This window comes from Zeus faber, assembly GCF_960531495.2.
Source record: "Zeus faber genome assembly, chromosome: 9".
NCBI lineage: Eukaryota > Metazoa > Chordata > Actinopteri > Zeiformes > Zeidae > Zeus > Zeus faber.
The window spans coordinates 24,944,369-24,961,731 of record NC_137197.1 but is presented as its reverse complement, the minus strand read 5'-3'; the positions used below and the strand labels follow the sequence as shown (position 1 = coordinate 24,961,731).

General features: G+C 44.9%; 1 protein-coding gene across 1 annotated transcript in view; it reads left to right on the top strand.

Moving 5' to 3' along the window:
- stard10 (StAR related lipid transfer domain containing 10) overlaps positions 1–13,392 on the top strand; it is a gene marked incomplete at its 5' end in the record, with an annotated part of 15,169 nt that extends 1,777 nt beyond the window's left edge. Inside the window, 5 exons of the mRNA XM_080006346.1 lie at positions 6,875–7,022; positions 7,229–7,332; positions 10,623–10,740; positions 11,303–11,355; positions 12,338–13,392. Coding sequence (XP_079862472.1) covers positions 6,875–7,022; positions 7,229–7,332; positions 10,623–10,740; positions 11,303–11,355; positions 12,338–12,547 — 633 coding nt within the window. The 3' untranslated portion in view covers positions 12,548–13,392. The remainder of the gene's footprint in view (positions 1–6,874; positions 7,023–7,228; positions 7,333–10,622; positions 10,741–11,302; positions 11,356–12,337) is intronic.
- Between the last annotated feature and the right edge of the window lie 3,971 nt (positions 13,393–17,363).

Sequence of the window (17,363 nt, the reverse complement as noted above, 5' to 3'; positions counted from 1 at the left end):
GTGTGTGTGTGTGTGTGTGTGTGCAAGTCCGACAATGCAACAGGTCCAGTTGTTCTTTTTATAGGTCGAACAGAACTTCTCTCTTAGCGGATGCTTGTGGAATGAGTAGTGTAGTAGTAGAGACTTTCACTTAATTACATGTGTCCTTTCGCACTCTCCCTTCACCCTCTTAACTCTTGCAGGTTCACAGTCAACTCTTATCCCCATAATTGCGCTATGCATCATTATCATCATGTTCATTGGCATCGTAATGGCCGAAGACGACAATGATTTTCTACTGCTGCATAATCAGGGGGTTAATTGATCACCATTATTGCCTGTATCATATGTTGGCGCACTCTCGATATGCTGAGCACTCGATGTGTTTGGTTGTGCGTGGGTGTTGTTTGTTTACTCCCGAGGCTTGACAAACTGTCAGATGGCTGCTCCTTGCATACACATCCCTCTGACACACACACACCATCACACACACTCTAGATGCCTGCATGGGCTTGCCTTCCCCTGGAAGATGCAGAGGGAAACCCAGCTCAGCATCACACAAACACCCACTTTCTTTTTTGTCTTTCATATCCCGTGTGTCTCTTACATCTCTAATATCTCTCCTGCACTTTCTTCGCCCTCGTTCACACTCGCTCATTGGATTCTGCAGGAAGACACAATGTGATTCGAGGGACAGGAGAAGGAATGCATGGGTAGCGGGCAGATGTGTTGAGAAGTTAAAGTGTTGTATGGATGGGCCAGAGTGGCGGGAGGGAGGAGGCGACAGAGCTCAAGGGAGTAAAAGGAGGGTGCGGAGGGCGCCATAGAAACGCAGGGAGGGGGAAATAAGGCCGGGAAGGCGATGTATGGGGTGGGGGGGCGGGGGGGGGACAGGAAGGAGAGGGTTGGATGTGAGAGGTAATGGCTGGGATGTGTTGGCTCACTGGGCGTGCTGTAACACACACATGCGCACAGACAGTTTCTATTTCCTTGACCTTTCCTTCACCTCGCTGTTTCTCTCTCTTTGTCTCCTGGCATCACTGGAGTTTGCTGAATTTGTTTGTAATATAATTATACATTCTCTCTCTTGCCACTCACCTACAACAGCATCAACACAAGATTTCGACTTAACCATTGATCTGTTTGTTTTTTTGTAGAGAGACAGGAAATGTGGGTAGAGACATGTGGCAAATGACCGCAGGCCGGATTCAAACCACTGCAGGCATTTTGCCTATATGGTACGCGTGCTTATCCGGTTAAGCCACCAGGAGGCCTGCGACTTTACTTTACTATACTTTGAGACAACACCTAAACTTTGAGGCAGCGGGACCAAAGAGCCAAACCCAAACTTCCAAAATGTGTTTTATATTTCACGACTGTCAGTTGAAGTCGTGTTCTATCTACCTCACAAGCCTCCTTCCTTGTTCGAGTTGAAACCGTCTGAAAACGCTACAATGCCAAACCGGTGCCATAAAGGCTCCGTCCTTTTCAAATCTTATCTAACACAAACATTGACGGTCGGATATGCACACACACACACACACACACACGATCACTTGTGACATACCTGTACTCACTGACTATATTTGCAACATACTGTCTATAATATTTGTGCATGTTCTGTGTCCTGTATATTTTCATCCACAGTATCTGACTGATTTCTGTTTCGTAATTATTTTTTGTATATTTTTTGTTTTATTTGTATATACAATGATCCGCCACAACATTAAAACCACCTGCCTCATATTGTGTAGCTCCACCTCGTGCTTCCAAAACAGCTTTGGGGCATGGACTCCACAAGACCTCTGAAGGTGTCCTGCCGTATCTGGCACCAAGACGTGAGCAGCAGATCCTTTAAGTGCTGTATGTTACGTGGTGGTGGAGATCATGCTTGCTGTTCCAGCACATCCCACAGATGCTCGATCGGATTGAGATCTGGAGAATTTGGAAGCCAAGTCAACACCTTGAACTCTTTGTCATGTTCCTCAAACCATTCCTGCACATTTTTTGCAGTGTGGCACATTATCCTGCTGAAATAGGCCACTGCCATCAGTGAATACCGTTGTCATGAAGCGGTGTACTTGGTCTGCAACAATGTTGAGGTAGTTGGTACGTGACAAAGTAACATCCACATGAATGCCAGGAACCACGGTTTCCCAGCAGAACATTGCCCAGAGCATCACACTGCCCCGCCCGCTTGCCTTCTTTCCATAGTGTATCCTGGTGCCTTCCCTTTCCCAGGTAAACAATGCACAAGCACCCGGTCATCCACATGATCAGACCAGGCCACCTTGTAGGTGATTTAGCGGTGAAAAAGGGGTCAGCATGGGCACATGCAGCAATTCAGCCATTTGTGCTACAGTAGCTCTTCTGTGGGATCCGACAAGATGGGCCTGTTCATGAGTTGTCCTTCCTTGGACTAATTATGGTTGGTACTAACTGCATCCCCACAACACCTGCTGTTTTTGAGATGCTCTGACCCAGTCGTCTAGCCATCACAATTTGGCTCTTGTCAAAGTCGCTCAGATCCTTACGCTTGCCCATTTTACCTGCTTCCAACACATCAACTTCAAGAACAGACTGTTCACTGGTTGCATAATATATCCTACCCCTTGACAGGTGCCATTGGAACAAGATCGTCAGTGTTATTCACTTCACCTGTCAGTGCTTTTTACTTCACTTTTTGTGTTTATTTTATTATTATTTTTCTGTATTTTTTTTAGGTCTGTTGAGCTTTTTTTAATGCTTAATCTGTAGTGAAATGCACCAAACCTCACCAGAACAAATTCCCAGTATGTGTAAATCGCGGAATCAACGCATCCATCCATCCATCCATCCGTCTCTTAAACTTACCATATTATCCCTGCTGAGCACATGCTTTCCTCTCAGCCGTATCATTGTCGCTCCTCTGATTGCTCCCCCTCTCCTGTTCTCGTTATATTTGAAATTGTATCTCGAGTGTTTTTGCCACACTTTAGTCAGATTCCCTGCGTATTAAGGAACCTTCTATGTCTGATTAGAAGGACCAATATTCTATCACACCGTGTTCCTTCTCCCTCTCCTAGTTATCACACATGCAGCAACTCCATATTAGCGAGTCTCAAACAAGAGTCATGCAGCAAGACACAGACACACGTCAGCATGCAATGTGTGGAAAAAGTGTGTTTTCTTCAAATCATGGCTCTGGGAAAGTGGGGGGAATGGTAGATTGACAGCCCAAATAAACTTAAATGTACTCCATCCTCCATGGGTCTCCTCTGACTTCCTTATTTAACATTCTGGTTTTCACGACCTTTCACCTTTGCTCCTTTTCCTGCTTTTTAAAATTCTATCCTCCCCCTTTGTAAACATGTTCTGTCTGTATTGACTCTTTCTTCTGCTAATACAGCCAAAGCTGTGGTTTAAGAAAGGTTCTGTTGTGGACTTTGCACTTTAAAAATGAGCACGACATAAAAAGCGTTCAAGATTCAAGAGGTTTATTGGTCACATATTGATACATACTTTCGTATGTATGTATGTATGTATGTATGTATGTATGTATGTATGTATGTATGTATGTATGTATGTATGTATGTATGTATGTATGTATGTATGTATGTATGTATGTATGTATGTATGTATGCACACATACATACAGTGGGGCAAAAAAGTATTTAGTCAGCCACCAATTGTGCAAGTTCTCCCACTTAAAAAGATGAGAGAGGCCTGTTATTTTCATCATAGGTATACCTCAACTATAAGAGGCAAAATGAGAAAAAAAAATCCAGAAGATCACATTGTCTGATTTTTAAAGAATTTATATGCAAATTATGGTGGAAAATAAGTATTTGGTCAATAACAAAAGTTCATCTCAATACTTTGTTATATACCCTTTGTTTGCAATGACAGAGGTCAAACATTTTCTGTAAGTCTTCACAAGGTTTTCACACACTGTTGCTGGTATTTTGGCCCATTCCTCCATGCAGATCTCCTCTAGAGCAGTGATGTTTTGGGGCTGTCGCTGGGCAACACAGACTCTCAACTCCCTCCAAAGATTTTCTATGGGGTTGAGATCTGGAGACTGGCTAGGCCACTCTAGGACCTTGAAATGCTTCTTACGAAGCCACTCCTTCGTTGCCCGGGCGGTGTGTTTGGGATCATTGTCATGCTGAAAGACCCAGCCACGTTTCATCTTCAATGCCCTTGCTGATGGAAGAAGGTTTTCACTCAAAATGTCACGATACATGGCCCCATTCATTCTTTCCTTTACACGGATCAGTCGTCCTGGTCCCTTTGCAGAAAAACAGCCCCAAAGCATGATGTTTCCATCCCCATGCTTCACAGTAGGTATGGTGTTCTTTGGATGCAACTCAGCTTTCTTTCTCGTCCAAACACGACAAGTTGAGTTTTTACCAAAAAGTTCTATTTTGGTTTCATCTGACCATATGACATTCTCCCAATCCTCTTCTGGATCATCCAAATGCTCTCTAGCAAACTTCAGATGGGCCTGGACATGTACTGGCTTAAGCAGGGGGACACGTCTGGCACTGCAGGATTTGAGTCCCTGGCGGCGTAGTGTGTTACTGATGGTAGCCTTTGTTACTTTGGTCCCAGCTCTCTGCAGGTCATTCACTAGGTCCCCCCGTGTGGTTCTGGGATGTTTGCTCACTGTTCTTGTGATCATTTTGACCCCATGGGGTGAGATCTGGCATGGAGCCCCAGATCGAGGGAGATTATCAGTGGTCTTGTATGTCTTCCATTTTCTAATAATTGCTCCCACAGTTGATTTCTTCACAACAAGCTGCTTACCTATTGCAGATTCAGTCTTCCCAGCCTGGTGCAGGTCTACAATTTTGGTTTCTGGCGTCCTTTGACAGCTCTTTGGTCTTGGCCATAGTGGAGTTTGGAGTGTGACTGTTTGAGGTTGTGGACAGGTGTCTTTTATACTGATAACGAGTTCAAACAGGTGCCATTAATACAGGTAAGGAGTTGAGGACAGAGGAGCCTCTTAAAGAAAAAGTTACAGGTCTGTGAAAGCCAGAAATCTTGCTTGTTTGTAGGTGACCAAATACTTATTTAACCGAGGAATTTACCAATTAATTCATTAAAAATCCTACAATGTGATTTCCTGGATTATTTCCCCCCCATTCTGTCTCTCATAGTCGAAGTGTACCTTTGATGAAAATTACAGGCCTCTCTCATCTTTTTAAGTGGGAGAACTTGCACAATTGGTGGCTGACTAAATACTTTTTTGCCCCACTGTGTGTGTGTGTGTGTGTGTGTGTGTGTGTGTGTGTGTATATGTATGTATGTATGTATGTATGTATGTATGTATGTATGTATGTATGTATGTATGTATGTATGTATGTATGCAGTGAAATGTCAATGCAATGCACCCGGTGATTACATACAATATGTCCTAGACTGAACACAGTAGCTACCTAAGAATTCCTACTTGTGTAACTAACTGATTCCTAAAAGGTAATGCAGTAAGTTGAATACTGTAGAATAAAATAAATAGAATAAAATAAGAACTGAAGGGTAATGCAGGGTAGGGGTACAGAATAGATAAAGGGAATAGGCTTATGTATATGGGATAGACTTATGTATATGGGATAGGCTATTTATATATATGTGCATTAAAGTGGCATGTGAATAAAGTGAGGTAGTGTTTGTGAGATATACAGCACAGTATACAACAGTACGGCCCAGCAATACAGTAACACCGAACAACCCAGAACAGTGACACAGTATGCGGTACAGTATGCTACATACAGTACAGTGTGTTCAGCCTGTGCCTTTAGCAGATATTTAAAAGCATGTCAGCAGCGTATACATTCCTGGTGTCTTTGAAACGGCTTGATGGTTTGAAATTCATCTACGGATAAAAAACAATTTAGTTTGATGTATTTTCATCCTGTAAATGAATGCTACCAATAGACCAGCCCTTTTGAAAATGTTCTTTCTCTGGCAGTTTATTCCATTGATGGTATTATATACTGTGTATATGTGGATATTGCTCCTTCATCCACTGTTCACTCGAGTTTGTCAGCTTATTGAATATGAGGTCGCCCGCAAAATGGCCGTACAAGTGAAATTAGGATGAAGTTATGTGAGGCCCCCAGGGAAAGAGGGGAAGAAGTGATGAAACCATCGGCGCTTGGGGCTGATTTATAATGAGTTAAGTTAATCTGGGTCATCTTCTTTCCTTTTTGCTTTGTAGCTCTGAGCAGTTCGTTATATTTTTGCACTTTATTTTCTTTTCCATTCCTCCATCCATCTAGTCTTGCTTTCTTTCTTCTTTTTCTTTCCTCCTCTCTCTCCGTTACCCGCCCCGGACCCAGGGTTGGGGTCTGGGTGTGAGTCATTGGCGGCCAGCGGCCTGTCTCGCCGCCTTCATCTTCTGTCGTCTGTCGTCACTCTGTTTTCGCTGCTCTGTTCTTTGTCTATCATTCCCAGTTGAACCCATCTGATATGCAGTCATAAACGCGCGCGTGCGTGTGGCTTCAATTATTTTCAAACCACAGTTGCAGCAATTTGCCGCTGTTCACATACCATCCACTAGAGTAGAATCCTCCCATCCCCTGGTTGATTGTATTCTATGTAAATGAGCTGCTTGTCTCTGGAAACGTATGTTTGTCGAAGTTGTGTCTTCACTGGAGCTTAAAATTACCTTTTAAAAGGCCATTAAGCATTTATTAGTTGTTTTTTTTTCTGGAGGCACTCCTCAAAACTAGATACAAGCTAGAATATAACTGCAATGTCCCCCATCTCCTGGAGAACCTGGTTGAGTTTAATTTCGAAAACCTTTCTCTGCATGAAGACATTCTTACGGCGAATAAGGAAGGCCAACAGGTCCGCCATACATATGCTTGATTTTTAAAATTTGTTTCCCCCCCCCCACTCTTTCTCTCAGTGCAGGATGGTGTGTAAGGATGTGTCGGCCGAGACCATGTACGACGTCCTGCACGACACGGAGTACAGACGAAAATGGGACACCAACGTCATCGAGACCTTTGACATTGGAAAACTCACTGTCAACGCCGACGTCGGGTACTACTCCTGTATGTCACACACACACACACACACAGAGCACACACACACAGAGCACACACAGCACAGCACTCTTTTGATCCCTCATGCACGATACGGTTAGGAGTAACTTCGCTGATGTCAGGGGTTGTGCGCACGGACGTTTACGTACACACCACACACTGCTCTGCTCATGTGTTCTGTACAAACGTTCACTTTTATTCTCTCTCTCTCTCAGGGAAGTGTCCTAAGCCGCTTCGAAACCGTGATGTTGTCACGCTCCGTTCCTGGCTGTCGATTGGAAAAGATTACATTATCATGAACTACTCTGTCAAGCACGCTGTGAGTGCCACACACACACGTTTACACTACATTAACTGCATGTGTGTGTTCTCAGGTGAACAGTAAAGGCAACGCGCCGTTATGAAACAAGTCAGACATGTTGAATAAGTTTGCGTTGTGGGTGAGCGGCCTTCATCATTCATCCAGTTAATGTGGGTCATGTGTGTGTAGTCTGGAATGATTAGCGACCATCTTTCATCCAACACAGGAGAACAATGATTTTAGTACGGCGAGTATCACCGTCTCCTTCTGCTTTTTCAGGTATAAAGCTATTGTGGTTAAAGTGGAAAAACAAAAAAATCAGCTTTTTGGGGGCTCAAATTCTGCCTCCCCCAGATAAAATGAAGCACTGAATTTAGACAAACCACTTTTCCGAAAAAGAAACACTGCATCATGAAATGAAAATCTGGGTCGGTCAACTTCAGTGATTAGAGACTTGGCTTATCCCCTCGCGAATGTGCCAGACATACTGTAACACGGGGGGGGTTTATTCCTAAATCACATTAGCTTTGCAGGTAAAGCTAATTCTGTGTGAACGCTGCCTGTAAAGCAACCAGCTGTTGAATGGTGACGGTTCCTTTCCGAAATGGAGGCGTACTCCCAGTTTGGTCGCCCTTGATGCAGATCGGTTCTGATCCCCTACTCAGTGTATGTTTGTTCCATCTTAAACTGCCAGGCTCACTTCTATTTGGCGTATCAGAAGCCTGTTACCTCGCTCACCTCTTTTTTTTTTTTTTTTTTTTTTCTTTGGTTAAGCGGAGTGATGAGTGAGAACTATGAAGCAAAACTGACGCTTGGCGCTCGGGACTATGATCGTTTCGCCCTCTTTGCTTCCCTCTTCTTTCTTTTCTCTTTTCTCTCTATCCACGTCATTTCTCCCTGTAATTAAATGTTTACAGAAGGATAAGATTGCTCATGTGACTGCTGGCTATTTACTTCTGCCCCTGCCTTCTGCATTCCTGCAGTTAGTACTCAGGGCTGTGTGTGTGTGTGTGTGTGTGTGTGTGTGTGTGTGTGTGTGTGTGTGTGTGTGTGTGTGTGTGTGTGTGTGTGTGTGTGTGTGTGTGTGTGTGTGTGTGTGTGTGTGTGTGTGTGTGTGTGTGTGTGTGTGTGCGCACGCAAGTGATTAACTCAGTTATGAGAATTAGTCTCTTATGACGATCAGTGGAGCTAATATTATGGGCATTAAGCCGCAGAGCAGTGGTGCTCAGCTCTGGTCCTTGGGAGCTTTTCATTCTAGCCGTGTAGTAGGGATGGATTTTCGACCTGGGATTTTCGGCCTCTCTCACTCGCTGGGATAGAAAACCAGCAGCGTTTGGGATCCAGAAGACAGAAGCTGAGAACCACTGGACTAGCGTCGAGTGAAGACTGGCACAAGTTAGTCTTTTCTCCGCCAAGGATCAATAAACTTGTGTTTTACATTCCTTGGCACACTTTTCAAAACTAAATGAGATCACATGCAGTAATCTCAAAACCTGAATGTACAGAGTCAAATAAGAGTCTAGTTTAACCAGCAGTCATTTTTTGCTGTATTTCTTTTTGGCTGTTCTGCAAACGGGCATTCCTGTGATGCAACGAAAAGTAAATCTTGTTCACTGTGATGAGACGGCACTGTGTGCAGCCCTTAGTCCAAAACAATCAAAAGCAAAATGTCACGGCCCCACTTTACCCTAAATACTCTCTTTCAATCTTTTCATACTTCACAACCTAATATGACTTGGAGCCACCCTGCGTTTGACAACGATCTTTGTTTCTTTGGCTTCCTCCATGTTCTGACATTGCACTTTTGTGCCCTGCTCTACAACTATCACACAGGGTGCAGGAGTGGTGCAGGGATGAGGTATTTTTGTAGCCAACCCAGAAGTTATCACCGCCCTGGTTCCCTCGAGCAAAAGCCAATGGGATCTTTCCATTGGATTTAGGATTATTGCAGAAAATAAGCTCTGAGGCAAAAAAAAAAGGATGATACTTACACGTTTTGTTCAGCAAGCCAGAAGCAGAAGTAAAATACCAACGTCAGGCTACAAACCAATTACACCACGGTCCCATGACTTCAACGTCACCACCACTAAGTTTCCGACTTGTCTTGATTTCATACGCTGACCTGCCGGAAACTTCGATTTAGAATAGTTTGCAAGAGCGCATGTACAAGAGGCTGTAAGGACGACTGAGATGAGATGACTTTCCGTGTTCGCTGTGATGACGTTTAATGTCCCCGACAACCTCTGTAGTCTCATTTAGCCACTTGTGAGCAACCGGCTTTTTTTAAGATACGTAACAGCTTCAAAATTCATGAGTCGGGTATTTACTGATGTGTTTTGTCGTAGAACAAAACGTTAAAATCTTTTAAGCTTGTGTGTGTGTCACAGACCTTTTCAGGCATCTTTCCAAAACTCCCATTCCTTCGAGACAGAGGGAACCGGAAGTGCAGAAATTCCAACTTGTTTCCGGGGTTTTAGGACCCATTCTTGCACCACTCGATTGCTCAAGGGTGTGTTCAGGTTTCCCTCGGCAAGTGTCGGCAGTGTGCCGTGCTAAAGTAAAGGTGCGAGCAACAAAAAGATGAAGCTAGAAGGGGAAGGGTAGCGGTTATGTAAATGTCGGCACTGATGGCAGTTCTCTATCTGGGTGCTGCACATTGTGCTTTGTACGTACGGGCCCTGGGCGGCTGGGAGCAGTACTCCGGCTTTGTGAGTGTCACCACACAGCAGGAACCACCATGAGCAAGGAATTAGATAGGAAGTCAAAGCAGTGAACCATGGGGACAGTGAGTGTTGAATATCAGCAGGAAGCAATGGATTCCTTATTGTCACTAATTCTCCTGTGGACCGTAATCCACCTTTTAGGAGGAAATGGTGTGGAGTGGTCTCTCCTCACAAAGCCATCACAGCAATGAGATACTATACTGCATATTTCGGTATCTATCGGGTGACTCTGACGTTTTGAGCCTGTTAGAGCGTGGTGGTATGGGTGATGGTTTGTAAAATCTGAATGTTACAAAGGATTTCTGCCAAACAAGTCTTACCTAAATGCATGTTGGTCTCCGAGAAGTCTCAACGATGCCTGCATTTCTTTAAAAACCAAACTAATTTATTGTGTGAAAGTACGCATTTCTCCATCATCACTTGGTTTGGATACTTTCATATTGCCCACCACAGCTGGCATCAAAATTGATTTTATTTTTATTTTTATTAGGTTTTATATTTTTTAAATCTGTACGATTTGTATTTGGGAACTGTAATGCTCAAGATTTGAAGTAAGAGCGTGTTTTTGTGTGTTTCCCCCTGCAGAAATACCCTCCCAAGAAGGACTTGGTGCGAGCCGTTTCCGTTCAGACTGGCTACATGGTTCAGAACCAGGGAACCAACCACTGTACCCTTACTTACCTGGCCCAGATAGACCCCCGAGGTAACACACACACTCAAATGCACACTCTCTTACCCCTGAAAGACTTGTATACACACACACACACACACACAGTTGCATTCACACCGAGGTGAACTACAGGAATCCACACCCCAAGTATGAACACTGGCATGCACGTCTGGTCAAAGCAGACAAGGTCACTTAAAGAGCTTACATGAGCATACAGTAAAAGCCTATTTCTGCAGTGTGTATTGGCTCACACACACAGGTGGTTAATGCGTGCTTCCAAGTTCTACTGAAGGATTGATTCCCCATATTTCAAAAGGAGTGATCATAGTAACGATATGAAGGACAGAGCACCTGTTTTTCCGTCTTATTTTCTTCCATCCACTCACGTTGCCTCCAGGTCTCTCTATTATCTCACTTACTGTAAGTAGCTGCCTGATGCTGAATGTGACCATAACCGTGTTACAGATGTCCTCTGCCCACTTTTTTATTTTATTTTTTTCAATTTGCTTGTGGTGGAAGCTCTCTGCAAGAAAATGTGACCTCTTTCTCTGTCCTTGTCTTTCCTTACCTCCATCTTTGTTTGTTCCTTCTGCAGGGTCACTACCCAGGTGGGTCGTCAACAAGTCTTCCCAGTTGCTTGCTCCTAAAGTAAGTACATTTACAGCCTTTACACACACACACACACGGATTGTTGTCACACACGCACAAAAACAACTGCTGGGCAACGGGCTTCTGTGAGGAGCTCTCTAGAGGCAAAATACACATCAGACAACTGAGGCACTCTAACCACATATTATTCATGGTTTAAAACTCCTTCCTTGACAGTATATCCGGATAAAGGAATATTAAAAAGCAGGTAATGGTTATCACCCACGTATATCGGCTGGCTTCACCCCTCCCTAAGAGGGGGGGGGGGGGGGTGTGCGCGTGTGTGTGCGTGTGTGTGTGTGCTTGTGTGTGTGTGTGTGTGTGTGTGTGTGTGTGTGTGTGTGTGTGTGTGTTAAAATGGGGCAAAAAAATCTCAGGGGAGCATCCTGGCTATGGAGAGATCCCTTGATCCTCCTGTCTCAAAATGGCAACATACAAACACACAAGAACAGACGCACTCCCGACGTTAAGACTTTATAAAACACATTTATTGGAAATGACTGGAATATTAACAAACTCAGACCAGAGGTACTTGATTCAGGACTAGATTGTATTTTTTTTATTTGTGGTTGGTTTTTTTTTTTTAATACATGAGATTTGAGAGCATTACCCCAGTTAATTTCAGCTGCTTCACTTTTTTAATTTAGAGCTTGGGAAGCGCACTTTTTTCATAATTCAGGTTAATTCATAACTGGTAAGTAGATGTAAGAAATTACCATTTACACTTTTGAATTGGATAATGAAATAGGTAATACAGAAATACACACATGTTAAACCATCACCATCTATTGATAATTAATTTGCTTGATGCAAATGTTTTATTTGATGGGAACTCAATATTTATTAAGAAAAGCGCTGACGTCCGGAGAGGGATTGAAATGCCTTTTACCCCTCGTGTATCAGGATTGAGGATGATTAAAAAATAAAAATAAAAGGTCTACCTTCTGTCCCTCTCTTTCTGTCTATCCTTATCACTCTCTAGGCGATGAAAAAGATCAACAGAGCGTGTCTCAAGTATTCCGAGTGGAAGCAGAGACACCACCCGGAAGTGAAGGCCTGGCTCTACCCAGAGCAGATGACATTACCCAGCATCCCCCTCTCCGAGCTCAGCGTCCAGCACGCCGAGAGCCTGGAGAACATCGACGAGAGCTCCCTGGACGAAGCGCACGAGACGGCGAGGGACAGCGATTAACGCCCACATCTGTCTATACGCACACGCTGACAAGTTGATATATAAATGCAACACACCCATGGAGGTGTGTGAGGCCCCGCATACACACATTGTACATAAATACAGAAAGATGCACACATATATGTGGAGATACACACACGGATAAACGCATGAATAGGTACACACTCACGCACAGATACATAAATGATAACATACGTCCTCTAATTATAACATGCATCCATTCCATTCATCCACTCACACACATACTTTACACACTTCACAAACGCATATAAAGGCTCTGGTGGGGTGTGTGATTATTATTCTAATTTTTCTTTTTTTTTTTTTTTACAAGCGACCGTTATGCGTTGACTAGTTACTAATGCAGAATGCACCAGAGTGCAACAATGTTTGCGTCTTCGTCGTTCTCTAACACATAACCCAAAGTTCTGTTCAGTGTCTGTGATCCATTCCGTGTCCAATCTGAAGACTTGGGACGGTTGGACTCCTGCTGTCGTGTTCCTCTGTGACAAAATACAATGGAGTCTCACAAAAAGAAACTCAATACCTGTGTCGCTAAAAACGCAGCGTTTTAAAGTCCAGCTAAGTTTAACCTCGAGGCCCGTAATGATTTTAAGTCTTTTTCAGTGCCCATTTCCTGTTCTATATTTCTATACTGACTACTAGCAGGTGCAACAGGACAACACTGTCTGACTACCAGACACGTTGGCTGGTGTGTACATAGACACCATCATACACACCACCCAAGTCAACGCCTAGTACAGTTTTAAAGACCTGACGGTGGTCTGACTCAAGACTATGCGGTCGAGACTTGAGCAAAGACCAACACTAGAACAGTCAAATTGAGTCTCACGACTGCAACCATGTGTACTTTGTGGCCTTTTTCTCTTGCTTTTCATTTCAGAGATAGAAATAAAGAATTTTAAAAAAATAATAAATTGGTCTTTTCATTTCCTTTTACGTTTGATATTCATTTTTTTGTCTTTTTGTCCCTGTTCCGTCTCTGTCGGTCAGTATGTCTTGTGCCTCCTTTCTAAGCTCCTAGTAATACATATTCAAGTGTGTAAAAAATCAGATGGTCCCCACACACACGCTGCGCTCATGTTTCTGGTGGTACGTTCCAGAGATGTATGAATATATGTCGAGTTTGAAGGTTATATACAGATTCCGATAAAGCTTTTAAAATTTTGCTGGCGTTCCACTTCCTTCTTTTGTTGTTTACGTCTATATGCACGCGGTTGAAAGTTCCTCTCATTGTGTGCTCTTCTGCTGCTGCTTAAAAAAAAACAAAGTTTAGGAATCGGTGACCTAATGAATCAGACATTGTTTTAGGCACTCGCACATACACACAAACAACAAAATCGGTGACTGAACCGCCATTACCAGGATCACACCCTTGGGATATCATCTAACGATCAGCTATTTTTCAAACTGTGGTGTGTGTGTGTGTGTGTGTGTGTGTACACACGCTTCCATGCAGATGCACTTGTTAGTGTGAGACTTCGATCGGTACTAGGATCCCTCAATCTGTTGGCATGGCAACTCTCAGTAGGACTCGGCACCGACAAGAGAACCAGGGAGAGCGCGGCGTGTCAGGGGGTGGGATTTAACGCAGGGTTTTCTGCTCATTCTCTGCCTCCGCCATCCCGGAGGACAACGCCTACGTGCACCAAACAGGGCTTACCGTTCCAATGTCATTTTGGGCAGATTCATCGGAGGGCATGAAACGCTTGCACGACAAACTTACAAAGCAGAACTGGGACTGGGAGCTAGGAGCTAGGTTAACATGCACAAATGAAAGGGACGGAAAGGCGGAGAGGTTTGTAGCAGAGCAAGACATCCACTAGTCCGTATGTGCCGTACATAAATACTGTAAGTGGAGGAATGTAGGGCAGCCCGGTGGAGAGGGAACCCTGAGTGCTCCCTATTTCACCCTCCGTTGCATTTGCACAGCTTGTGTGATGGGAACAAGAAGACAGGTAGTGTGCAGCTCTGGTGGCCTCACCCTCTCCCCTATATTCTCCGGTCCCTCAAGCTCCCGCTGTGTCCATCCATCAAGCCTCGGTTTTTTTAATGAGGCTTCTGGCTCACACACTCAGTCAATGTGTGTGTGTGTGTGTGTGTGTGTGTGAGAGAGCCAGTGATGAATGTTTGTCTGTGTGTGTGTGGTTTCTCTGAACCATGTGACCTCATGGCAAATCTGTTGTGTCTTCCATCCACCTCCACAGTAGGAGACACATACGCAGTATGACGTCCAGCTACCCTGTGTGTGCGTGTGTTTCTGTGTCACAATGCCACCCCCACAACCCAGCCCACCACGGTTGATAAACTGGTGATGACTCATCGCCCACCTCCCCCCGACCTTCCCTCCCCGACCGCATCTTGTGTCTCCCTCCTCCGCTCTTCTCTCCCCCTCGTCTCATTTTCATCTTTCTGCTGATGTTGCCTTACTTGTTTCTTAAGTTCACGTCGCTCCTTTTTTCGCTTTACAACGGCATCCCCCATTCTTCCGTTCAGCTCAACTGCCGAGTCGGAGCGCAGCAGTGAAACAGAAAAAGGCCGTCTCCTTTGCGTGGCCCTCCGCTGACAACATCATGCAAGCCGTCATGGATCTGGGTAGCGACACAACGCCCCCCCGGGGGGCCCGTAGAGCCCAAATGAAGAAGCCTAATAGGCTGCGAGAGCGCAACAGTAAAGATGACCGTTGTGCAAAACAGATGGTTCACCTGGGGAAAAAAAAAAATATATATAGTGATTGTTTGACGTGCGAAGTACACGACGAGCACAAGCCCTTGTCTGCTTATGCTCCGTCAACCGCAGCAGAAATCGAATTTAAGAAAAGGCTTCATGTTATTCTAAACGCTGCATTCCAGCCTCTTTTCAGGAACATTAACAGATTAATTGCATTTTTTTTTTTTGTCCTGATCTCATTTCCACTGCTCTGTCCCATGTTTGTTTTTTTTGTTTTTTTTATCCTGATGCAGGAAACAGCAACGGGTGCCTATCGGGCCGCGGTCGCCCTCTAATGGCGTTCAACGGGAACAAATAAGAAAGTGGCAGGTTTTTCCGTCATTCCACCTTCTACGGTAAAGTCAAAGACAAAATTGTGCGAGAAAAAGCCTCTGTACACTGTTTCTGTAAGCGACGTTACATCTGATGTTGAATACATTTATACATATATTTGTTTTATGGCTCGTTGTGACATCCACATGCCACTTTAATTCACATGCCACTTTAATGCACATATCTGTATATACATAAGCATATTCCCTCTATCTATTCCATTTTATTTCATTTTATTTTTATTGTATTTTACTTTATTCTATATATTTTTATTTTATTCTATAAGTATTCAACTTCTCTTTTCTTTATTAAAATAACCGGCACGGTTATTTGTTTACTGTTTATTTACTATTTACTGGCTTTTTTTTTTGTGTTTGTTTTTTTTTTTTTTTAACTTACGTTTATCCGTTTGGCGGCCTTTATCTTTGTCGCATTCAAAATAGTTTCGACAAAGGCGGCGACGTCTCGGTTTCAGATCATAAAAAAAAAACCCAACAAAAACACATTTACATCAGTGATCAGGCTGAAAATCAGCGGAGTGGGTGTGGTCGGAGCCCCCCACGCCCCGCCCCCCCCGCCCCGCCACGCCCCTTGCGATCCGCGGTCACGTGACCCGACCTCGAGGAAGTTTTTGAGAGAGAGAGAGAGAGAGAGAGGGAGAGAGAGGGAGGGAGGGAGAGAGAGAGAGGGAGAGAGAGAGAGGGGAGAGCGAGAGGGAGGGAAGGGAGAGAGAGAGAGAGAGAGGGGAGAGCGAGAGAGAGAGAGGGAGAGAGAGGGAGGGAAGGGCGAGAGAAAGAGAGAGAGAGAGAGGGAGGGAAGGGAGAGAGAGAGGGGAGAGCGAGAGAGAGAGAGGGAGAGAGAGAGAGAGGGAGGGAAGGGAGAGAGAGAGAGAGGGAGAGAGAGAGAGAGGGAGGGAAGGGAGAGAGAGAGAGAAAGAGAGAGAGAGAGAGAGAGGGAGAGAGAGGGAGGGAGGGAGAGAGAGAGAGGGAGAGAGGGAGAGAGGGGGAGGGAGAGAGAGAGAGAGAGGGAGAGAGAGAGAGAGAGAGAGAGAGAGAGGGAGAGAGGGGGAGGGAGAGAGAGAGAGAGGGAGAGAGGGAGAGAGGGGGAGGGAGAGAGAGAGAGAGAGGGAGAGAGAGAGAGAGAGAGGGAGGGAAGGGAGAGAGAGCGAGAGAGAGAGAGGGAGGGAAGGGAGAGAGAGAGAGAGAGAGAGAGAGGGGAGAGCGAGAGGGAGGGAAGGGAGAGAGAGAGAGAGAGAGAGGGGAGAGCGAGAGAGAGAGAGGGAGAGAGAGGGAGGGAGGGAGGGAAGGGCGAGAGAAAGAGAGAGAGAGAGAGAGGGAGGGAAGGGAGAGAGAGAGAGAAAGAGAGAGAGAGAGAGAGAGCGAGCGAGAGAGAGAGAGAGAGAGAGAGAGAGAGAGAGAGAGACGCTGTTGACCACCGCGCAGGGAACGGCGGCTCGTCCGGGCAGCGGGAGCCTCGGCGTCAAAGCGGTGAAAAGGTAAAGCATTGAGCTGGTCCCACTTTTGTTTTTGTTTTTCTTTCCTCCAGTGCACTTTGGGTCTGGGCTGGCGCGAGTCGGGAACAAACTCTCGGCTCGCTCCGACGTCCCGTTAGACTGGATGTGGACGCGGGTGCTTATCCCCGGGGCTGCTCGGCATTTTGAGTCCCTCTCGAGGACAATTCCTACATGGTTTGACTATTAAATCTCTGAATTCATCTTGGGGGGGGGGGGGGGCTTCATCTATTCATCTATTCTTCC